Source organism: Dunckerocampus dactyliophorus, chromosome 4 (genome assembly GCF_027744805.1).
Source record: "Dunckerocampus dactyliophorus isolate RoL2022-P2 chromosome 4, RoL_Ddac_1.1, whole genome shotgun sequence".
Classification (NCBI taxonomy): Eukaryota; Metazoa; Chordata; class Actinopteri; order Syngnathiformes; family Syngnathidae; genus Dunckerocampus; species Dunckerocampus dactyliophorus.
In genome coordinates this window covers 6,761,915-6,786,493 of record NC_072822.1, presented here as the reverse complement: position 1 = coordinate 6,786,493, position 24,579 = coordinate 6,761,915, and the positions used below count along the sequence as shown (strand labels likewise).

Here is a 24,579-nt window from a genome sequence, read left to right as displayed (position 1 = left end):
GAGATAATTCAAAGTGCTTTTCAGAAAAGAAGGGTAAAATCACCTCATGAGCTCACCACTTGTGGGAGGGGCCAATGGGGTTGGGTGCAGAGTGAGCTGGGTGGCAGCCAAAGGCGGGAACCTTGGTGGTTCGAACCTCGGCTGCATAAGCCAGCTCTCGGCACGTGGAATGTCACCTCTCTAATGGGGAAGCAGCCTGAGCTGGTGCGTGAGGTGAAGTTCCGGCTAGATGCAGTCGGACCCACCTCGACGCACAGGAAGGGTTCTGGAACCAGTCCCCTTGAGAGGGGCTGGACTTTATTCCACTCTGGTGTGGCCGGCAGGAGAGGCGACGGGCAGGGGTGAAAGTCAGTAAGTTGTTGGTATGCAACCGTTTCTAAGACTTTTCCCAAGAATGGCAGGTTTGCTATGGGCCGATAGTCGTTCAGTACTGTGACATCAAGACCGCTCTTCTTCAGAAGAGGCTTAATGACAGCAGTTTTTAGGGCCTTTGGAAATGTTCCAGTCTGAAGTGAGACGTTAACTAGATGAGTGAGTTGTGGCAGCAAACTGCTCATCACTGACTTTAGATGTATTTCATAAGTTCTTGCTTAGTCTATGTCCTATACTAATGTATACATTAAACAATGTTTGTTTTTTTTGTCCTGTATTTATTAATTCATATATCTTTTAATCTCTATTATTTATGTTATTATTTAACATGTTAAATACAGGAAGTGGACAAACTATACATGGAGAAGGGGTAGGATTAAATAAACTCTGCTTGTTCCTACTCCTTTTCAGACATGCGACATTGTGCAGATGTAAACAAACATTCCCAAATGTAACTTGTTAAGCATCAGCATAATTTTGTAAAATTCTGAACAAATAATTCACTGAAAAGTGACATTTCTGTTATGAAATGAGCTCCGATTCTTTTGAACTAGAAATGCATAGTTCTAGACAACCACAATGTATCCCAATCGGAATCCTCCAGCCGTTTTTGATACTGCAAATGAGCATGTATTTTTTAAATCACTTTTCAAAAATATGGTTAGCACCAATTAAACATATCGATGACAAAATGTGTCATAACTTCAGAAAAAATTGAAGACTGGAGATCTTTTTTTTTTTTTTTAAGATCCAAATAAAGCCTGGCCTCACTATAACTATAATTCTTTTGCATGTTATATGATTGGGATTCAATCAATGTTAAAACGGGATTTTCAGCAAAACATAATGCAGTATATTAACGCCAACACTTAGTTTTAAATCCAGAAGTGTTTGGACAAGGGATCTCTGAGTGTTACTTTGTCCAAATACTTTTGAGCGCCTGAAAATGGAGGTCCTTTGCATAAAACATATGTAGTCCCTAATATCTACTATCTTAAACACACTTCACATTTTGATTGCTTTATTTCCCGTCTAGTGCTAAACTTTTTGATTTAAAAATGAAATTTTTGTAAGAACACATTGCATTGAGGTAGGACAACAGGACACACACACTGCAGTATGTGTAAGTCAACAGGCTGTGCAACATTACACACATTTTTTCTCCCTTAGGGCGAAGACTAGATAAAGGGTCATGGTGTCTGCTGCAGGGTTTACATTTGAAACACAATTATTTCCAAGACACTGCATCCTGGTATGTGTCTGGGTGAAGTGGCCGAAACTGGGTGAAGCATGAGTCCATCTTCATTACATAATCATCGTCATACCCCTGGGGCCTCTGTTGTTTTGGAGAAGACAAGCAGCAGCTGCAGGTCTGCTGTTCATTCATCCATTCGTTCATCCTCCATGCTACATTGCTGTTAAAATGCAAAGTGAATTCATCTGTTCCAGGTTTAAACCGTCACCATCATACAAATTTACAGGCACATTTTTAACCAACATTTAACTGTCATACAAGTACAGGGTCAGGCAAAATTAAGTTAACTAATGTATAGTGCAACTAAATACAACCAAATTCAAGTAAAAATACAGCGTCGCCACTGGTCATCCATGCATAAAGCCAGGTAAACAACTGTATAATGCAACTAAAATAAAAAAAAATGATTGACCCTCTTTAGTCACCTGCTATTTACGCTATAGCATCAGTTTGGTAAAGTTAATTTGTGCTATTTATTATCTGTATTGAGCTTCCAGACCCTTTCATATGTCACAGTAAATTCCATTTCTGGTTCTATGGTTATCATCATACTTTTCCTCTTTGCCGTCACTCGTGCCCCTTTGTGGTTTGCGTCCCAAAAAACAAAAATGTCCAAGTTTTAAACAACATTTGAACAATTTTTACCTAAATACAAGTATAAAGATGACGATAAGACAAATTCAATTTCTGATTTATGCGGTAATCACACGTTTGCTCTTTGCCATCACTGGTGCCCTTCAAACAAAACAAAAAGCATTTTGACAAGTAATGCTTTAGAATGGTCTCATGAGATTTGCTAACTTTCATGCATGGCAATGATAGTTTGATTTGACTTTTGAGGCATATTATAAAAAAAGAAAGGGACTTTTGGGGCGTTCCACTGTACCCCACCAGCCTCACAGTGGAATAAAGCAACAAGAAGCGTTATTTCTCCACATGCACACTTTAGTAACAGGTAGTCCCATTTCATTGTTTACACACACGCACACACCACGCAAGGGTCGCCGTCTCCATCCCTTTAAAATTCATCTAAAAACAAAACTCAAGCCAGCCAGCCTTAATGCACCTAAATTACATCAATCACCGTTATATATTCCAAACCTGGGCTGGGGAACATTTTTATGAACAGGATGGTACTTTAGAGTATTTGCGGTTACCCAGGTAACGAGAACAAAAGAGCATCAATGAGGCACATTAACAGGACAGGCATAGTGGTAAAATGAATGTGAACTGTGGATGGAGAGAGGGCTCGCTTACGTAGCATAAGCACATAATCACAGCACGGTACAAACATGTGTGACATGGTGCATGTACAGAATAATTACAAAAACAGTAAAGTCATACGTGTTGTTAGAACCTCTCTCGCCTGGATGGACTCAAATGATTCACTTTGTAAACTAGACAGCATCACCAAGTTTTCTGCAATTGCAGGGATGACATCTCCAAACAAACTGCCATTAAATTAATGTAAACATCATTAAATGATTAAAAAGAGTCATGAAATAAATTACTTTTTTTGTCTTGTGCTTTTTGTCTCACTCCCCTTCTTGCTTTTGCATACTGTAGCTCTCCTTAAAAACTCCTTAAGATCCAAATGTACAAAATGCAAATTCTAGCAATTTTTCAACTGGTCTTAAGATTATGACCAGCTGTGACCCCCGTCTGTCATCATAACAGAGAGGGGTTGCTTGACAGGCATGTGCTAATTACGCTAAAAATTTTAACGTAATTAATAAAATAAATTAGTTATTGCCCCATTACCAAAACATGTTACACTACATCATGCAGCATATGTATGCACTGCACTGAAAATACTAAACTGTGCAGCTTTTAATTGAACTTGCAGCTTTTAATTTAACTTAACATCTATACTTCTAATCTTCTATCATTGCCTTTGACCAGTCTGGCCATTGATAGCAATGCCTTATCAAGTGGACAATAATGTCACCATAATGCATAACCCAGGTCCTGAGGTCCCTATTTGGCTACAGTCACTGCTATAAACCCCTTATTAAACTTTGTTCCCTCATGCTTAAAGTCTTCAGTTCAATACTTACCATAAACTTTGACTCCAGAGCATCTCAGCAGCCAAGAAATGCCGTCCAGAATACCCGACAAAGATTCAGCAACTGTATCCTGCACCTGATTGAAAACACAAAATGGCATGTGGATGCAGTGATATTCATAAGAGCCTTACATTATTTAATGTATGAAAGATGTACTAATGATTACCATCCAGGGATTAGGCAGCTGGGGAAGTCCAAGTCTTTTTGCCATATCAACACATGAGGTCCTGTTCCTGTCAACAACAGTTTGCACGCCGACTATTTCACTTTCCTCTCTGGAGATGCACGAGAGCACCAGCAGGGGTTTGGATGTGGAGCTCAGCACGGCCCGGATCTGAGCTACTTCAGATTCTCCTTCACCTATTTTTAATACACGTGTGTGTGTGTGAGAGATGGAAAAGGCGTGAAAAGAGGGACTACAATTAACACTCTCGTCTCACCTCTTCCTGGCTCAGCATTGGTCACATAAATGACCCCATCTACTACCTGGCACACCTGCTGCACCTGAGGGGCCGGTCTGTAGACTGGCTGACCCGACTCATCACTTCCTAAGGTGAAGAGTTTGCTGCTCATATACTGCTTCTGCACTCTGGCTCGTTCCCTCTCAGCTCTGCACAGACACAAAACTAATAGAAGCATCAAACTGTTGCATCTAACAGACTTCAGGGTATGCTTACTTGTTTGACGAGTAAAGCGTCAGGATGTTGAACTTGTGCTGGTTGTTGAACAGATAACTGATCCCTGAGCCGATCCCTAGAATGGAGAAGAGGTTTAATGGGCAAGGAGGATGGTATGACACTTACACAGGCAAAGACAGCCACCTACAGGTGGCCCCAGCATCCTGCAACGTGTAGTCAGTTGTAATCTATCTCACAAACTTGTGTACACTTCTCACGTATTAAATCTTCTCAAGGGACAATAGTATATATGTATATATATATATATATATAAATAAAACTGTCAGTATACAGCTTGGATAGCAGTATAGAGTATGAGTCTACACACAGCTGTCGTTTAAATAGCTGGAGACACGAGTGCAGCTCACAATGAATGTGTCCACCAAAGTCTCAATATTTTGTGTGGGCACCATTGTTATCTAGCACTGCCTTAAGCCCCTTGAACATGGAATTCACCAGAGCTGCATAGGTTGTCACTCTTCCAATCCCCCATGATGACATCACAGGTGAAGCTGGTGGATGTTAAGACAACTTGCTTCCTCAGCATGGCACTTGTTTTGAGGCGTGTTTGGGCTTGTTGTGTTGGAAAGCTGCCATGAAGTCAGGGGATCATGCTCTACTTCACAATGGCACAATACATGTTGGAATTCATGCTTCCCCTCACTGAACCGCATCTCCCCCAGTGCAAGCAGCACTCATGCAGACCCAGACCGTGATGCTACCGCCACCACGCTTGCAATATCAGAGTACTCACTTGTTTTGCCAAATTTTTAGACAATAATGGCTGCGTTTTGAGTAATTTTTTGTGGACAGTAAATCTACATTGCTATACAAGTTGTACACCGACTACACTAAGGGCTATACAAGTTTTATTTGTGTAGTATTGTCCTTTGAGATGATATTCTGTAATAAAAATCTTACTGAAATGTGAGGGGTGTACTCAACTTTTGCGAGATACTGTAATCTTGCTCATCGACAGATGAATAGCCGGACCCCAAGTTCAGAGTTCAATTACCATTGCCACAACTTGCGGATACCACCAAATAACAAAAAGAACCAACTATTCAAAGTTCGTCATGTCAAGAGGACGGTCCCCCCACCATTGATCTGTCGGTTTGGGATGCCCGACACAGGTAGAACATCAGGGGCGTGCATGAGCCTTGTGACCAGAGAGATATCCAGCTGCTCCATGCCAGGACCAAACATGGCGTAGCGGGGTTCTGCTGAAGGCACCAGAGACTGCAGGAAGGACGTCAATACTTCGTAAGGTGGTCGTGAAGGAAGCCATTTCTGTCTGCATGAGGGGCAGCCTTTCAGATATCTGTGGGAACACATATGTCACTGGATTGTCTCCAAAGTTCAGTCTACTTTGAAGTAAAAAGAGCACCAACTCTGCCATGAAGTCAATATTTGATTCCAATGACTCCTCTGCATCATCGGATACGAGCGGGGCGTCCAGCACCTCAAGTCGGGGCATGGTTAAATGATCGATGGAGGACCAGTAGTGCATGTCCCTGAAGAGTAAAAACCTCCACAGCAGTGGATCTCGAACCAAGGCCCTCCAGTAGTGGTTGGTTGCTCCCAGGCGACAGATGTCCACAGGTGACAAGAAGGTCATGATGTGGAACTGCACGTCCACCTTTGTGATGAAATAATTTATTCCTAGATCGTTCATGTTGGAAACCATACAGGGTAACGAGGGTCGACAATATTGATATGTATAATACATTTAGTCAATTCTATACCAAACGAATTAAACTTAAATTAGAAAATATAATTTAAAAAACGCCAATTTTGAAACAGTCATATATGAACATTGTAGACCACTTGCTGAAAACTCACCGGTAAACAGTCGAGGAAGTCCGGTCCTTCCTCTCGGCTGTCCAAAAGATCTTCTTTCACACCGGAAGGAAAATAAAAGTCACGAAAGCGTCTGAGGCTTCGAATAACGACTGACTCGCTAAGAAATTTAGTCTTTCCTGCCATGACTTGTTATTAAAGGCGGTAGTGAAATAATGCCGTATGACAAATGTGACGTGCCGCTTTTTGTCTAATTTCCGCGTTGCTGACAGCAGCGATGCATCATGGGTCATGTAGTGCCACCATATTGCGCCCTGACAATCGAGATCGGTATTCAAAACAGAACTCGTTAAAACACGGGCTTTATTGTCACCAAGGACATAAAAAACAGAAAATTCCATCCAAACACTTTCTCTATTAAAAGCTAAACAAATAAAAGTTAATTACATTTTGGGAAATTGCAATAAATGATGGGAATAACAGTGGTGGATCATGAATAACTGCACAAACGCTTCAAACTTTCTGAAAAACTTTCCTTTGCCTTGTGTGTATTTTATACACATTTAAAACGTGTGTATATATATATATTGTATGAACAGATGTCAAACAATAAAAGCATACCAAAATGGCAACTTAATAAATAAAAATGTTACTGTGCAATGTTTTATTTTAGGCTGTTATTGATAAATGTAAAAAAAGTGTATTTTATTAAGAATCTTTTTTTCTTTTATATTAATGTTATTATTATAACACATTCTTAGAGCAAAACAAGTGCCCTAGTCAACAGTCTGGAATCGTGAGAACTGCTTTTTCAGCAGAATGGGTAAAACAAAAAAAAACTTCACTGTCAGTTTTACATCACTTGCCAGCCTTTCTTCCCCATTGCGCAGAGTGAGGTGGCTTTGACACCCTTGCTGAAATACCTTTTCTCCCCTCGCTTCCTCTTATTAGCCTTTCATTACATCGTACCGCACCTTTTTTTTTTTTAATTTGGGGGGGATTGGAAAAACACTCAATACTGATCTTAGATGTGTGTCTGAGGAAGACCCAGACACGAGCGCAGTGGGCTTCACTGTAAAACACTGAGGATTTCCTTGGCATTCTCTGTGTTCCAGCCTTGTCCCTGCAGAGGGCCCTCACAGGCAAGCACGTACTTGTTGAGTATCTGTGTGCCAATGTCCCTAAACTGGAGGCGATCTTCTTTACAATCCACCATGTCGCTGCTGTAGTCTTCGTACTTGACAGCCCAAAAGCACATTTCCCCGATGTACATCATTGTCAACAGGTGCGTGTCTGAGAAAATGCCTTGGAAACAAGTTAAGGGATATATTACTATCAAATCAATACAAATACAAACATGTGAAAATATTTTCATTACAAAAACAACATACCTTCAGCGAGGAAGCCTGCCGTAGCAGTGTCATGGAGCACCACCCCGTCATTAAGCTTCACAGAGTTCCTCACCTGCAGCATCCGCATTAGGTAGCGCACGCCTTCCTGAATACACTGAATGAACACCTCAGAGTCACATGATGCATACAGACAAGCATGCCAAGTACCATATTCCTTCAAAGTGGTTTCGGCTCACTTAATCTATTATAACTGATCTCACCATGTGTCGCTGAGGACAGCTTTACCGCAACACACAGACAGAAGGTGCTGATATGTGCAAAAGCTGCTGAGCACTTCAAAATGGACCCAAGATAATTAGGGAACCTGATTTATACCTGATACATGACGAAATAAATTGATTTGTGAGAAAGTTTGTGGCAAGTTTGACCGAAACAATGTCCGGTGAAATTATTATGTATCGATTCGAATATAAGACAGTATTTATTTCCTAGAAAACAAGCTGAAAAAGATGGGGGTCTTATATTCAGGGTCTCGAGGTCATACACACCCCACTATATATACTATCTAAGGAACTTAGTCACTAAACGCACAAATGTTACCTTCAGGAATGTCTCTTTGTTCTTCTTGATCCATTGCTTCCGTTGATGAAGGGTGTGGCAGTACATGTAGAGCAGTGCGCCACGTCTCCAATAAAGGCATTCTAACAGCTCCAGGCCCAACACAGCCTGCACCTTATACACCAAAGCACGGTACCGTTAGAGATCAACAAGCAGAGCATGCTGGTGATGCACAGAATTAATTCTAAAATTTTATGCATGCATATTAGTGCTTCATGAACACAGTGACGACGTCACTTTCATCTGGTTTTGAGTCAAACCTCTTTAGAGGCTACTCTGTGCATAAAGATAAGGCCACGTGTTACACCTAGAACAAACAAGAACCACACCTCTTGAGATGGTGCAAGTCTCCCCACCAACACTTCCGGCTCGGTCAGATCTTGCAGGAGCTGCTGGATTTTAAACGGTGAACATTCCTCCGGAAACTCTTGATCCACCAGTTTGTTCTCTTCATAAAATGTAATATCTAGGATCACCTAGAACACAAAGACAATTATTACTTATTTTCCAGCACTACTAATTACTATTCTACTACACATGTGAATTTTACGATAGATATTACCTGTGTGTAATCCTGCAGTAGCTTGGAAAGGCTACTACTCTCCCCTCCTTGCCTGTAGTAGCTTTTCAACTTATCTAGTATCGCAGATGCATTTTGTAAATAGTCGTCATCTAGGGAAAAGGGATAAGTTAGAATTTGAATTGTTTCACCGTGGGTCACCGACAGCTGTGAAAAAAACAATGTCCTAAAAAAAGAGTTCAAACACGTTGAGGTCAATTATATTCCTAACTTTTGATGGAGTGCACATAAATGACTTGACAGAAACATTAATGGTCACATTTACGCTAACGTCACCGGAGTGTTGCTAGCCAAAACGCCGTGAATGTTTACATTCACAAACTATCGCGAGGGGTCAACATTAACATAGCTTTCTGCTATATTTACAACTAACACCACCTTATAATACAATGCGGCGTTGTCTGTTGGTTAGAATTCCTAAATGTCACAACATTAAATGGGAAAATAGTTGTGGCTGCACGGCTGCACTTGATAACGCTAACAACAGCTAGCACGCTAGCTAGCTAAAAACGAAATATGGCTGCCAGGCACTCGCACGACGCCGATGGTGACCAATAGGGGGATTATTTCCGAAAGGTGTTCGGCGTTACCTTGTTTTTCAGCTTTGAGAGCAGAACACTTTGCATCTAACTCGAATATCCGTCTCTCCAACTCAAGGCCTTGTCGCCTGTAGTCGTCGGCCATGACTAAAACTAGTAGTCACGTGATGCTGAGTCACGTGCCCAAGCAATGCCAATGCGGCAATGCGACACTGTTTTTTAATTTGTATTTTTTAATTATTTTGAACACTGGGCTAAATAATATCTCCTAACACTACAGAACCTGAATATGAAGCCCTTGTCAAAAACATTTGTAAAGGTCGGAATACGACCGCTAGAAATGTAGCTCGCGACTATGTCATGCCTGTGACGTCACGCTATGTATGTTCTTTGTTTACACGGACGTGAGCGTGCGTGTGGGTGTGTATTTGTCAGAGGGGAGTCTATCTTTGGTACATGTCGCAATTAAAAACTACATTTGCTCACATATTTAACATGGACTGTCACTTAAATTGTGTAAGGTTAGAATTAAAGTTAACCCTTATAATATTTGATATAATATAGTCATAAATTTAAACACGATATGTTTATGCTGGTCAAAGATCATATCGATACTATATGACATGTTTTTAAGAACCTACTGCAAAAATCAAAGGATGCGGGGAGGCCACTTTGAGATTCTAAAATGTTTGCTACATTTTGTGAAAAGGCTTAAAATTATTATATACAGCATTTAAAGACAACGTTTCGTGGTATTATTATAGTCATAAGTATCAGCAATTCATCGATTTCTCCTTTGTGCCTTTTTCCTCTATTTTCCCATTTTTGCAGATTATTTGTTTTTGTTTTATTCCTACAACGGACCGCGGGGCAATAAAAAAACAAACCACGAGCCGCACTTTGGATATTGCTGGCATACTGCAAAAACACTAGACAACGAAAGAGCACTACTCTGCTGTTTGTAAGGACCTACTGCAAAAATGCTACATTTCTGTATGACCGGAGCACAATTGTTATTTTTGTCCTGCACTTTGGCTGAACTGCTGCCTATATAAGCATTTATGTGGAATTTCTGAATAAATGTTAAATTTATTCAATTAAAATAAATCATGAATGTATGATTATACTGTATATGCATATATATTATACATTCACAATTCTATACATATATAATATATTTATGTGCGTGCGTTGTCTAAAAAAATAAATCCACAAACTACAAATGACATTTTGTGACAAATGTAGTGCAATGGTATTGACATGAGAGTGGGTGCATTCAGGCCCTGACAGAAAAATCGGAAAATATTTTGCCATCGAGTTCAACGTCGTTTGATTATGCGTGTATATGATCTGGCAACATCAGAGCAACACTAGTGAACATTACATATGAAAGTGTATGTATGTAATACCAGCTACAAACAGCAAATGTGTGAATCCCAGCGTTTAAAAATGGATACCTCTACATTACGATAACATAAATGCAGCAAAGCCCCAGCCCTATTGATGTGCCAGCCAATGTGAAAGCAGCTAAAGCTACAGCTATTAGCCATTAGCCATTAGCCGCATGCTAGCAGCACAGTGCACAAGTCTGTGAGTGCCTTTTGTATTTACGTCTTTCCTGTCCCCTACCGTCCGGCGTGTGTGCTTCTAAACATGACGGCCTTCAGAGCCTTGTGTCGAGCGGACACTTTAAAACACCTCTCCGTTCCATGCAGAACCGCTTTCAACTTCGACAAGTGTCCATTGAGCAAGGTCGGTATGTGCATGTATGCATTTGCTATGGAGGATATGGTTAGAATAGCTCCTGCACAATTCTTCTATTAATCACTACTATTTTGCTTGCAATTGAATTATAAGTTATCTCTGTAAATACTGACCAACTTTATCATGGGGTTTGTCACACTATTCAATGTCACACAGTTACATTTGGGTAATGACTAGGATGATTAACAATAGTGTAGTGCTTGAGGGAGTCAAGTTATGCTATTGGAGGTCACACGTTCTTGCATAATTCACCTCTCCTGTCTCTTAAAAAAATTAACTCCCAATAATGTTTTCCGTCATGTTTGCCTGTACCACGTTTGCATCCTATTTACATCAACTAGTGACATTAAGGCATGTCATACATAGAAGCAATTTAGGGGACTTTTAATGCAAACTTTTTAAATGGAGTGAAGAAATCAACAATATGGACTTAAAAACATCGGCAATCAGTGTTGCAAAATGTGAATAGGTGGTGCAGTCTTATGTGTCTTAATAAAGTAGCCGAAATCATAGAAGCACCCTGCTGTTTGAGTGCAGTTCAGGCTCGTTTGTTGCAGGATTTGTTCACTTTATCTACCTCTTTCTCCATTGTGTAAACAAAATCAGCTCTTTACACTGTGCAAACATATTAGCTTTGTAATCACATTTACTTTGTAAACATGCTATTGTTATGCAGTTTTACAGCATCTCTTTTTCTAAAACTTGCCCTCTTGTTCTGCTGTTCACAGGCATGTACCTGCTACTTTTCGACCTCCGGCCCGAGAAGTTCACAGTTCTATTCCGATCCAACAGAGGCGGTCAAAGACATCCCAGACGGGTCGACCGTATTGGTGGGAGGTAAATCCCACTTGAATAACAAACCCAGTTTAAGTGAATAGTGTAGAATTTAGCAGTATTTTTTCCACACCATGCACAGCAATGGGGCATGGTCGGATCAGGGTTTTATGCTGCACATTCCGATCATCCGTGTGTGAAACCCGGTGTCTTCCACCGCTGAGAGAGGCTGCTCATCTTGTCGGAATTGAATGAATTCAATTACTTTTCAGGTTATTTGCTTTAGACTTCTGCCACACACATACTGTACGAGTGAGTGTTGTCCAGCATTTTGGCTACATTAGCTTCCGTTTGACTGATCACATTGTGAGCCTCGAAAACTCACCATACGCCGTCAATTGTTTGTTCTTCAAATGTCGTATTAAATGAATGCTTTTTATAACATGCAATATTTTTTGTGGCATGTTTTGCAGTATGAGAAATTTATATCACTCTGACAAAGAAATGGAAAATTGTTATCAAACATCTGCTGTAATGTATTGTTAGATATGGCTCCGTCTCCGAGCACCAGAGTATCTTTGACCTTGACACTTGGCATAGTTTTTCTGTCTGTCTGCCGTTTTTTGCTGAGTTCATGGTGACTGTTATGCCCAGTGAGTGAATAGTTTTCTCTCTATTTGTTATAAACAGTCACATTTGGCTCTGACAGTGGTGAAAATCTATATGTTAGCTTTATTTCAGGTGATGTTACATCTCCATAGGTACCAGTATTTTGACTTTGCTTGGCTCGTTGGACCACTTCTTTATTGCAAAGCGAGCATGAACTGTGTCCGCTAGACAAATCCCCCAGCATATATTTATAGTCAGGTCAGCTGAGACAACTACAAACATTTTCCATTGTCCTGTCCTGCGTTGAAGGAAGATCATGCAGAGAGAAGTCAGCATGAAACAAGCCTCTCTTCTGCTCAGGTCTTGCGAAATAGTCCCATTAGGAAAAGATAGATGTTGTGGTGATTGATAATCTTTTATTTATTCTTATTATTTTATTTATTATTTATTTATATTTATTCTAAAAATATAAGAAACCTAAAAACAACAGCAAAAATCCACAATGATTTAAGAATAATATAATGAAAATATTATGGGAAAAATGTTGTAGTCTAACGAGAAAGAGTTGTAATTTAATGAGTATAATGTTGTAATATGAAGAAGATGAAAGTCATTTTAGTATCAAAGTTGAAATATTAAAGAAAAAATGTTAAAATGTAAAAGGTATAATATTACTAAAAGAACATTTACAAAGATTATTTAAAGAAGAAAGTCAAAATATTTAGAAAAAAAAAATCAATAGCACAAATGGGGGAAAAAAGAGCAAAGAAAGACCAAAGTTCATACTAATAATTTTCTTTTTCACCTATATCACAAATTTGAGATGCATTTAAAAAAAAATATATAAAACATAGCATATCTACATGTGGGGCCGCACGGTGGTGGTCTAGTGGTTAGCATGTTGGCCACACAGTCACAGTCAGGAGATCGGGAAGACCTGGACCGCATTACTGTGTGGAGTTTGCATGTTCTCCGCGTGCGTGGGTTTTCTCTGGGTACTCCGGTTTCCAAAAACATGCATGTTAGGTTAATTGGCGACTCTAAATTGTCCATAGGTATGAATGTGAGTGTGAATGGTTGTTTGTCTATATGTGCCCTGCGATTGGCTGGCTACCAGTCCAGGGTGTATCCCGCCTGTCGCCTGAAGTCAGCTGGGATGGGCTCCAGCATACCCCCGTCACCCTAATAAGGAGAAGCGGCATAGAAAATGCATGCATGGATGGATATCTACATGTGTTGGTTTACAAAATATCATAGTGGCCCTTGCGTCATTTCATTCGTCAGTATGTGGACCTCGGTGGAAGAAGGTTGGACACCCCTGCTTACTTTTTCCAGTGCTGTTCCAGTAAAAGTTACCGCTGGCTGCACAGACCCCCCCACTTATGTAAACACTTGGATGTGTTGTGATTTGGGTGATACTATATTAGTTAGTGAGGCTTAATGTTGTATTGTGCATTATTGCTGTTAAATTCCGGTTTATTGCTGTTTAGTCAGAGGTTGCACTGCGAGGTGTGTCGACAGAAGCCACCATGCTGTCATTTTACATGTCTGCCGCAGATACGTTCTAAGAGCTGATGTTAAGATGCCATCTGTTGCTTGATTCTAGTAAGACCTCTGTCACAGGTGTGTATGTGAGTGACAGGAAGAAAAGCTCTGACTTGGGGATAAGTGTTTTGGCACCACCTGTTTCTGTTGGTTTGCATGTATAAGTCTCAAAGCCCCAAAAATAAGACAACCCATTTTTTTCATCCTTTTTACATTTTCGGGTCAATATGGTGTTAGCCGTATGTGACCTGCGTGCTGTACTTTACCCACAACTGTGTTAGCATTAGCACTGACAGGTCTTACAAGCTATGGATTCCATGAGCAACTGCGAAAAAAAGTCTGTTACAAATACAAATCACCTAGTGTCCAAAAACGTTCAATGCAATTGCAGCCTAGCTCGTCTTAAACTTTTGATATCTGTGCAAGAAAGAAATCCATCATATTAAGTCATGTACTAAGCCAAATGATTAAAAGACCTCCCGGAAAACATCTCAATGTGTTTCTTGGTAGCTGCATCCTTCGTAAGGTAGTAAAAGTGCTTCAATTTGACCTTGGAAAAGGTATGTACACCCTGAATGTTTCTGTTTGTGCTCTTAACACAGGCTTTGGATTATGCGGCATTCCAGAGAATCTCATCAACAGTTTACTGAAGACGGGCGTGAAGGGTCTCACTGCAGTCAGCAACAATGCTGGGTAGGGAATATTGACCCTTGATGCACCTATGCCTGATGTACATTATATTGCAATATTGCATTTTTTTTCTACTTTGAATTGCAGTGTTATTGTGTCAGTCCTGGCAGCTGCACAATGTGTTTGCACTTTCCACAAGGTCGGGTGCTTTGTGGCCAGTCAGCTGCTTTCACTAAGATATTTTCTTCATTTAAAGCCCTCATTATTGTCTGGGACGCATGATAAGGAGGGTCATAAAAAGAGAAAGCCAGCGACAGAGACTCCCCTCACTGGTGAAGATGCATCCATGGTTGTTGTGTTGCTTGGGATAATGTAATTGAAATGAATGAGGCAATCCATTCCATTGTAGTACTTGTGCATTTTTCTTCTGTATGCAGACAAAACAAGTATCATGCTATTTGTTGTTCATTTCACGATACCTAAAATAGGGCAAGGCCTCTGTTGTGGACTTGGGTTTTGCTTGGTGTGCAACCATTTTATTTTTGTGTTATTCCAGATGATTCCAAATCCAATGAACAGAGGTGTGGACTCGAGTCATGCGACCTGGGCTGGAGTCAGACTCGAGTCACAATTTCGCTGACTTTGGACTCGATTTGAATGATATTGTCAAGACTTTCAACTGGTCTTGGACTTTGACAACAATGAATCGGGACCTGACTCGGACTTTAGTCTGATGACTTGAAAATACTTGAGATTTTTATTGAGTATGTTGAGTAAAATATGTCCCCATTCAAAGCATTCAACAAGCAAGATCGTTATTATGCCATTTCCATAAAGACGCCAAATTTTCCCACAGAATATGCCTCATTGAATGCATCTATTGACGTTCAACCAGGGTGTGTGGCTTACATTTCTGTGAGCACCAGACTTCTGGAGAGTGGCAGTGATGAACACCGGGGTGTGTCAACATACTACTGAGGGTAATTTCATTTGCATTTGCAAATTACGAGGTCATGGAATTTTATTTGGTAAAACAGTTAAGTGCTTATAGCTTGTAAGGACTCATAAATTTCAAGCCTGTAACTTCGGACTTGACTCGAGACATGCAATTAAAGACTTGAGACTTGCAAAACACTGACTTTCTCAGAACCTCTGCCAATTGGTCCGTTCCAGACACCCAAAAATGCTAACACAAAACACTATTACACAGGTTTACAGTGATAGTTTACGTGCAGAACACAATCTGAAATGCATATAAATGATGAATGAAAAGGATAAATCAACATTTAACGTCACTTTTGCCTTGATTGAAGACTTGATTGTTGATAAAGACGGCGATGAGGCAGTAGCGACAGACATTGGGGTGGCCAAGGTCAGACCATTACTCACAGTGGAGGCAATAAGTTGATACCTGACTTGTCAAAATGGCCACAGCCACCACTGGCAACTCTGTACCTCTGCCACTGCTTTTGGACCGTCTATTAAAGGAATTAGTAGCTGAGCAGTGTGCCAGGACAGATTTTCAATGCATAGTTCCTGGATTCTGCCCACCATCATGGCGGCCAAACTCGTGCAGGGCATAATACAGAAGTGGATGCCTAACGGCACTCCTGTTTTAACTCAAGACTCCTTGGTTTACATGCCCACTCATGCTGCTACAGAGAGCTTACAATGTTAACAGATTTATGTGCTGAATCACGCGTCACAATTTAAGTCAAAGTCAACATAGTGAGAAAACTTGACCGGAACCGACCAAAGTAATCATGGAAAACTTACCTACCGCTTGCAGTTCATGCAAGTTCAGTTTTATTGACAGCTCCTCCACAAAATCGGCAGCTGTCTTCTGCTCTACCACGAAAAGTTGTGTGCTGCAGTGAAATGGGTCCAAGCGGAAATGGCGGTTAGGCTGAACTAATGTTGTGCACCACAGAGCCGTGTTTGTCAAAATTGTCCCCCAGCTGTAGGGGTGGCCACGGCCATCCCTGGCCATCCCTTAGCCCCGCCACTGGTGACAGACGAGCAGAGCTCCACATACCACTTTTGTATTCTGCTATGTGTTATTTCTTGAATTCAGTAGTGTTTCTCACCTTCTTTATCAAAGTGCTGGCACTTTCAACTTTCTTTGGCTCCATGGTGAGTTATTTTGCAGCTGTGAACAGTAAAAAAAAAAAAAAAAAAGTAGAGACCTGTGGTGTAACTGTGTTAGTTAGCAAAGAACTATAGCTGATGACGTCCTAGACGGGTTACAGAGCTGGGGGACATGGACGACGAGATGTATGCCATATTGTACTCAAACTGAGACAAAATGTTTCATACTTTTTTGACAAAACAAAAAATGCACAAACCGGGGTTGCACTATATTTTACTTTATAAAGGACTTCATTTGTTTATGGACATGATTTATAACCGTTCTGAAAGTTAAATATGTTCTTTTTCTTTCATCAGAGTGGATAACTTTGGCCTGGGCCTGCTCCTTCAGACCAAGCAGATCAAGAGAATGATCTCGTCCTACGTCGGGGAAAATGCAGAGTTTGAGCGACAGTATCTATCTGGAGAGTTGGAGGTGGAACTGACTCCACAGGTAGGTACTTTTGAACACTAGTTGCATCATGCCACTTGATTAAATGATACACCCAAGATAACACAGCACCAGTTGGTCATATTATCCTTTCCAAAGAGACAATACTACAGAAATTAAAATTGGAGTAATCGGTTTACAGCAGTGGTCTCAAACTCGTGGCCCGCCAAGTCACATTTTGCGGCCCGCGACTTGGAGATGGGGGCACTGATGTGATTATACATTGATGCCCAACACTACTCTACACAAGCTGTACACACTGACTAAATCCAAATGTATTTTCTATTGTATAGTAATTTGGATATATCTTAAGCATTGCCCCTTTTAGATTTAATATAGTTGTTGAAATGTGAGGTGTGTACTGTTATCACATTTGCGAGATATTGTAATGTGAGCTAAGTCTCACCTTTTCCTGTTTCATTTTTAATGTGCCACACTTTACACACAGGGCACCCTAGCAGAGCGAATCCGAGCTGGGGGTGCAGGGATTCCCGCCTTTTTCACCGCTACCGGCTATGGCACGCTGATCCAGCAGGGAGGCTCTCCTATCAAGTACAACAAGGATGGCAGCATCGCCATTGCCAGTGAAAAACGAGAGGTAAAATTGGCAAAATAGACTTTGTTAGGCTACGATTGGGTGTTTGCTTAGTCAGAAGTTGTTGAAAAGCAATATTCCATCCATCTTTTTTCTATGCCGCTTATCCTCACTAGGGCCGCAGGTATGCTGGAGCCTATCCCAGCTGACTTTGGGCGAGAGGCGGGGTACACCCTGGACTGGTCGCCAGCCAATTGCAGGGCACATAAAGAAAAACAAACATTCACACTCACATTCATACAATTTACAGTCGCCAAATTAACCTAACATGAATGTTTTTGGAATGTGGGAGGAAACCGGAGTACCCGGAGAAAACCCACGCATGCACGGGGAGAACAGGCAAACTCCACACAGAGATTCCATGCCCAATGGAGATTCAAACCAAGATCTTCCAGATCTTCTGAATGTGTGGCCAACATGCAAACCACTTGGCCACCGTGCGGCCAAAAACAATATTCATAAGTTACATTTTTATTACAGTTTTATGAGAAGGAACCTTTTGGGACCTACGGGTAAAATCTGTGTGTTTCTTGATTGAAGTGTGTAAACTTGTTACCAATTATCGACCTAGTAAAGGATGTAATAATTTTATGTAACTCTAAAGTAATTGTTAATGTAATGTAATAATGTCTTCTCAGTTTGCGCCTAATTTTTGGAAGGCTGGGAAAAATTTGGTATTCTTATGCCAAAAAGGGCATAATATAAAAAAACCCCCAATTTTAATAAAAAGGCTGTTACTTTTATTAGAGGGACCACTTTGTAAAAAGGGTAACAACATTTGTTTAAGGGTTACGTATACCTGGTTTTATTATTCAAACCTGAGCTTTTTGGGATGTGTTGGTGGGCCGCACGGTGGCCTAGTGGTTAGCATCTTGGCCACACAGTCAGGAGATCGGGAAGACATGGATTTGAATCTCGTTGGGCATCTCTGTGTGGCGTTTGCATGTTCTCCTCGTGCGTGCGTGTGTTTCCTCCCACATTCCAAAAACATGCACGTTAGGTGAATTGGAGACTCTAAATTGTTCATAGGTATGAATGTGAGTGTGAATCCGACCAGTCGAGGGTGTACCCCGCCTCTCGCCTGAAGTCGGCTGGGATAGGTTCCAGCATACACACGACCCTAGTGAGGATAAGCAGCATAGAAGATGGATGGATGGATGGATGGGATGTGTTGGTTCAAGTCATTGCAATGGTTTTAAGCACACAAAAACATTCCCAGATAAAATTGATCAGGTCTATACAGTCTATTCATCCGCAACTGCTGTGTTTCCATCCAGGTGCAGGAGTTCAGTGGCAGACACTACATCATGGAGAAGGCCATCACTGGAGACTTTGCTCTGATCAAGGCATGGAAAGCTGACAGAGCTGGGAACGTCATTTTCAGGTAACTGACTGACACAGAATTATATGTGCGCTTGTTTGACATCCACAGAATTACAGCGGAGTTGAACAACATCAGCAACGGTAGCGCCACTATTTATCCTGTCAAGAGCCAGCAAATCTTTCCCTCGGAGCATCTTAGTATGAATGACGCTTATGCCTCGGTTGTGTTTGGGCAACACTGAGCACACACTACATGTGGCGTGTGGCCAGAACACATGCTTTTATTACCTCTTCCAAGGAGGATTACAGCTAGCAAAAAATAATAGTACAGAATCTGGATGGAAATTTACCTCATTTTACCTTGTAAGATCCTAGGAGCCATTTACTTATTGATTTTCTTTTCGGTCTGTGTTCTGAGTGCTCTTATTTATTTATTTATTTCTTATGTCTTTGCAAACTGGATTTCTTTAGACTTTGACCAGAGCAGTCTCTGCAGCTGAATTGAATCAGTTCAATTTAGGCCTGCAGTAACTGTGATCTTTAATCAAAGTTGACATGCTGAACCAGTTAGGGCCGCAAAAATAAGGTTGGAGATGACGTAGACTTTCAATTAAACAATAGTCTTTTAATGAAATTGCAGAGAGCTTCAGACGTTGGAGAATTAGCAATTAGGCCTTAACCTGTACAGCCACACAAGTTGATTGCTTCGTACAGTCTCAGTGAGGTCATGCTAGTCCATCTGATTGCAAATGACTCCAAACAGTAATGTTGCGAGTAGCTGTAGTACCACCTTTAACCGCAAGAGTGCAATGTCGAGCAGTGATATGTGTTAAATGCATCTATTTGGCTGAAAATTATCTCTACTTCATATTTGTTTGCTTTTTATTTGTTGTCATCTTGTAGGAAAACAGCCAGAAATTTCAACCAGCCCATGTGCAAGGCAGCCAAAACCACCATAGTTGAGGTAGGCTGTTTGTTGTCTTTTCATATGCCACATTAAAGTCAAAGCGTGAACGAGACAAGTGACGTTTTTGTGCAACGTAAATATTTCTAGAGTGATAGAGAAGCCCCTTCTGGCAAATCAATTCATAATAGATCCCATAACTATTACTACATAATTTTTGTATGCAGTGTATACACTCGGGAGGGGTGGAATAATTGTTACAAATGTGGCCTATTGTCCATGAATCGCGTCTCGAAGCAGTTGATGCACAAAGGAGTGTACTACTTGGCTACAATCAGCAGAGGCACTGTTCATTCAGTCTTAGCTTGTTTTTTATTTAAAGAATAAGATGACCTCAGCTAAGGCACACATGTACATCCACCGAAACCTTTTTTTTCCCCTCTGAGCAGAATGATTTTACTCAATACAACACCCTGGAAACAGGAACTCAGAACATTCCATTAAAATATCTGAAAATGTAGCTATCAATTGATCATGCTACCCATAATCCAAATTTATGGTGCACTCACACTCTCCCTCCTATGTGACAAACGCTGCGCCACAGAACTAAAATGTGCTGTTTTTATAACAGAGTTGCATAAGTTTTTGCAACTTTTGTACGAGTTTTTGCAACTTTACGGACTCTGGCCAAGCGCAGAGCAAAGTGCAGCGCGGAGGTTGTGTTTTTGCCGGCATTTGTCTGTCTGTCTGTCTGTGTTCAAAATAACAAAAAAACTGAAAGGATTTGGATGAAAATTTTCAGGAATTGTCCGAAATGGGATATGAATGAACTGATTAAATTTTTGGGGGTGATCCAAAATTCAAAATTTTCCCAAAATTCACCCTTTTCCCTTCAACTAATTATTATTACCTTCTACTTCTGCCACATTTTTCTACCGATTCAAGCCATTCCAACATCAAACGTTCAGGACACCTATATTTATACTCTACAAAAATTCCCCAATTTTTTCTTTCGGAACGCAAAATGCCTTTTGATCTAAAGAGTTCTAGCTACTTCCGCATTTCTCAAACGATTCAGACTGTTCCAAAGTCATTAGTGACATTTAGTCTTCCCGGTACATTGCGCATCATGCTGTGTTAGGTGTTAGCATGTTAACATTGCTAGCATGCTAACATTAGCATACTAGCATTTTTTACCTATTTTCATGGGTAGACACATATATAAACACTTAGCATTATCATGTTAGGTTTTAGCATGCTAACATTAGCATTGCTAGCATGCTAACATTATCATATTATCAACATGTCAACATTAGCATAGTATAATTTTTAGCAATTTTGATAGGGAGACACTTATAAAAAGACTTAGCACCATCATGCTAGGTGTTATCATGCTAATGTTTAAAATTAGAAATTTAAATATATGGATAAAATAAATGTAAGACTAATATTTATGTTATAAATCGCAATATGGGGTGAACTATGGCGCTTGGTAGAGGTCTGCGCTCTCTGCTTGCTTTTGTATTTTTGAGTCTGTTATGCATGTTCATGTGCTCGTTTGTGAGCAACGCTTTGTTTATACATACCAAACCGGAATTATGGAGTACCTTCACACCCCTTAGTATTATATTTTTGTCCATATCAACAACAGTGTAGAGTCGGTTTTCATGGGCAAAGAGGAAAAATCCCTTGCAGACGTCAAACACCAAATAAAGCATCGGCCCATCCAGCAAAAAAAATCACATGTAACCACCTACACGGGTAGAAGCCTCCTTTCTTTCTTTACTGTCTCCAAGTCCAAGAGTCATGTTGTAATGCTCAGATATTGGACGTTTTAATATCTGGATTGACCTGCCGTCTCGGCTCACTTGCGGTGTCAGGTCGCTCAGCTCTGTGTCATATCTTGTTTCAATCTCCCCGTCTGGTTATCCACTTATCTGGCATTTGACAGTGAAGAAATGTGAAAGCCATCCTCTATTTTTGTGTGTGCTGTATGTGCGGTCTCAGCTTCACACCTCCCATATAGGCACCCTTTGGAGTCTCTTCTGAAGAAAACCTAAATCACAACTGAAAATAGATCAACGGCTCTTTTAAATGATACAAAACCATTTCCATCATTGCTCATTGGGGATTGCTCTCTCTTCCATTGACGCCGATTATAACTGTCGAGAAAAGAGGTACCGGTCGATAAAAATGTTTTGTCATTCCGTAGCTGTAGTAGTAATTAACATAGGTGCTAATTAATTTGAAATGACCGTGATGAGAATGAGCGATACTTGGAAAGTCAGGGCTCCAGTTGCCAAAAAGAAACGGCACCAGTGTTCTGCTACAGTGATAATGAGAGGAGTTGCGGCAACATCAGCGATGGCGCCAGGGAAATGTGTTAATGCCTGCAGAAAGTTGTGAAGGCAACGGTAGTGACATGAATGACAATGCTCCTCTAAGTCGGCCAGCTTTTTAATATTGAATCGACTGCTTTGACCCATCGTCAGCTTAAAGCATTAGGGAGTGGAGATGATGAGTTTAGCAGGGTTAAAAAGTGTGACGCTTGGAAATGGTGCCTGAGCATATTTACTGCTGATAAGCCATCACTTAAATCAATCAGACCAGAGGGAGCGCAGAGGAGAATGATGTGACATGTTGTGGGCGAGATTTAAATCCCACAAGCAGGCTGCACCTGCCATCCTGGACATAACAAGGTCGGACAACAGTGATGAACGCAACAAATGTGTGCTTCAGCTGTGTGCGACAGCCACCACATCTTTGTTCAGTTAGTAATAGAACAAGATCCAGATGTGTTAGCAGTGACATTCATTACAGTTTCATTCCTGGGCTTATTCCAGTAAGGAGAAATAATTAGTGGATAATTTATATGCAATACCTTCCAATTGCTAACCTCCTAAGCTACATACCAGCAAAACTGTAGTATATACCGTAAATACTCTGTAATGTAATGTAATACTGTAAATACAAAGTATAGCCGGGGTGTTTGTTGTCTAAATAGCAAGGATGACGTGGCATTAAAGGGATAGTTTGGATTTTTTGACATGAAGTTGTATGAAACCCCCACCAGCAGTGTACTACATCAACAGTGACTTCCCCCCCCCAATTGGTCCCGCGAGTCCAGTTCTGGACGGATTTGCGTGACGAGGAACACAGTTCCGCGACGAGGAACGCAGTTCCGCTTAGTTGCTGGGACATTTAAGTAAAGAGTTTTACTTCTCAAAACAATATGCGTTCAAAGGTTTAATAGAGTTCCATCAAAAAATGGCTACTCAAAAAAAATCTGACCTCACAAATTGATCGGCGTTTTGTCTCCCGCCGTATCCCTGCGCACTGTCGCCTCTCCATTCTTGTGTATGTGACAAAGACGCTCGCATCCACTTCTGCGACGGAGCGCCGCGGCCATTTGTTTATATTTGCCGACCCAACGCCTCAGTAAGCGTTGACGTTTTTTTTTTTTTTTCCCCAGTCGAGAAAACAGTCCGTGTCGGTCATCTGTGTTCATGCGGTCACTGTGTTCATTCAGTTTAAAACCGAGATATTCCCACACTGTGGCTGTGGCCTAACAGTATGTAAACGATCCCCAACACTAGTAAGGTGAAAACTGCTCAGCCAGCATTAACACCGTTGATGAGATGAGTTCATTGTAAACAACAGTACAGCAAGTGTAACATGCATGACTTTCACACCAACAACTGAGTAGCACAACCAACATTTTGAAGCGCAAGCACAGGCGGATAAAGCTGCTGGATGCTGACCATTCATGATACTTCAAATGCAGCTTTTGCCATTTTGTGGAGTTAATTAAAAACTACGTCAGGAGGTCGTCTACCCTGCAACCACAACTGTCAATGCGATGTTTCTGGACCCTGCGCTCACAGACCACTCACTCGACGGCTATAGGTGACTGTGAATAGAGATGATAATTGGAGCAATTATGGTAGTTTTAATTCCATTTTGTCCTCAAACAACAATGCAACAAAACATACAGTAGAGACAATGCAAAGTAATTTGCAATTCATTATGAAACCTAACCAACTGAAATAAATAAGTGTCGCTACCAGTTTGGTGCCGGGAAGAATTTAATAGAGCCTTAGCTTTCTAGCTTGCTCTCTTAAAGAACAACAACATGACGCCGGTTATGGGAAGTTAAGCTACATCCATGCAGACCTCCGTTGTCATGCAACGACATGCAACTCCCCCTCCTCTTTGTGCTTAATAGGCATGCAAACATGAGATCACAACATTCAGAGAGCGATTCAATCAACAAACTTTAGCCAAATACCTATCACTACTCTGCATGTTCATGACAGCACTGTTAAAACACATCAATAGTGTTTGTCCTCCACAATCTAAAGGTATTGGTGACATTTAGGATGAGTACCATACATCCCCAGTCTCGATGTCTAATCCCCCGTCATTCAGTGAGCGTTCTCACCAGTTTCAGATAGTTCCTTTTTATTTGAAGACATGAACATTATCTGTGTCCGACTAGCTAATCTGTGACAATAAAGCGATTAGGGAGCGTAATGCATACCCATTAAGAAGCACCTGTCAGATAGTGAGGCAATTACCGTCTGGCTGAAAATAAATGT

At 40.9% G+C, this 24,579-nt stretch overlaps 4 protein-coding genes across 6 annotated transcripts in view; 1 reads left to right on the top strand and 3 right to left on the bottom strand.

The window, feature by feature from the left end:
* The window catches only part of ghra (growth hormone receptor a), a 48,371-nt gene extending 44,609 nt beyond the window's left edge, over positions 1-3,762 (bottom strand). For both annotated transcript variants that reach the window (XM_054772056.1, XM_054772057.1), the window contains exon 1: positions 3,685-3,762. In XM_054772056.1, coding sequence (XP_054628031.1) covers positions 3,685-3,687 — 3 coding nt within the window. In that variant the 5' untranslated portion in view covers positions 3,688-3,762. The remainder of the gene's footprint in view (positions 1-3,684) is intronic.
* Positions 1,805-6,477, bottom strand: fbxo4 (F-box protein 4). The gene is made up of 7 exons (XM_054772062.1): positions 6,213-6,477; positions 5,762-6,009; positions 5,471-5,691; positions 4,371-4,446; positions 4,134-4,303; positions 3,860-4,053; positions 1,805-3,769 (listed from the first exon to the last, which is right to left on the bottom strand). The coding sequence occupies exons 1-7, from the start codon at positions 6,354-6,356 to the stop codon at positions 3,674-3,676; spliced, it is 1,149 nt and encodes a 382-aa protein (XP_054628037.1). The 5' UTR covers positions 6,357-6,477; the 3' UTR covers positions 1,805-3,673.
* Positions 6,478-6,516: 39 nt separating this feature from the next.
* rimoc1 (rab7a interacting mon1-ccz1 complex subunit 1) lies at positions 6,517-9,439 on the bottom strand. Of its 2 annotated transcripts, none has more exons than XM_054772066.1 (6): positions 9,311-9,439; positions 8,703-8,812; positions 8,470-8,616; positions 8,123-8,254; positions 7,562-7,676; positions 6,517-7,475 (listed from the first exon to the last, which is right to left on the bottom strand). In XM_054772066.1, the coding sequence occupies exons 1-6, from the start codon at positions 9,402-9,404 to the stop codon at positions 7,240-7,242; spliced, it is 834 nt and encodes a 277-aa protein (XP_054628041.1). In that variant the 5' UTR covers positions 9,405-9,439; the 3' UTR covers positions 6,517-7,239. The 2 variants fall into 2 exon arrangements, with proteins under 2 accessions (XP_054628041.1, XP_054628042.1); XM_054772067.1 differs by having other exon boundaries at positions 8,123-8,248.
* Positions 9,440-10,621: 1,182 nt separating this feature from the next.
* The window catches only part of oxct1a (3-oxoacid CoA transferase 1a), a 56,620-nt gene continuing 42,662 nt past the window's right edge, over positions 10,622-24,579 (top strand). Inside the window, exons 1-7 of the mRNA XM_054773015.1 lie at positions 10,622-11,011; positions 11,752-11,860; positions 14,554-14,644; positions 17,027-17,162; positions 17,608-17,757; positions 19,032-19,138; positions 19,981-20,041. Coding sequence (XP_054628990.1) covers positions 10,913-11,011; positions 11,752-11,860; positions 14,554-14,644; positions 17,027-17,162; positions 17,608-17,757; positions 19,032-19,138; positions 19,981-20,041 — 753 coding nt within the window. The 5' untranslated portion in view covers positions 10,622-10,912. The remainder of the gene's footprint in view (positions 11,012-11,751; positions 11,861-14,553; positions 14,645-17,026; positions 17,163-17,607; positions 17,758-19,031; positions 19,139-19,980; positions 20,042-24,579) is intronic.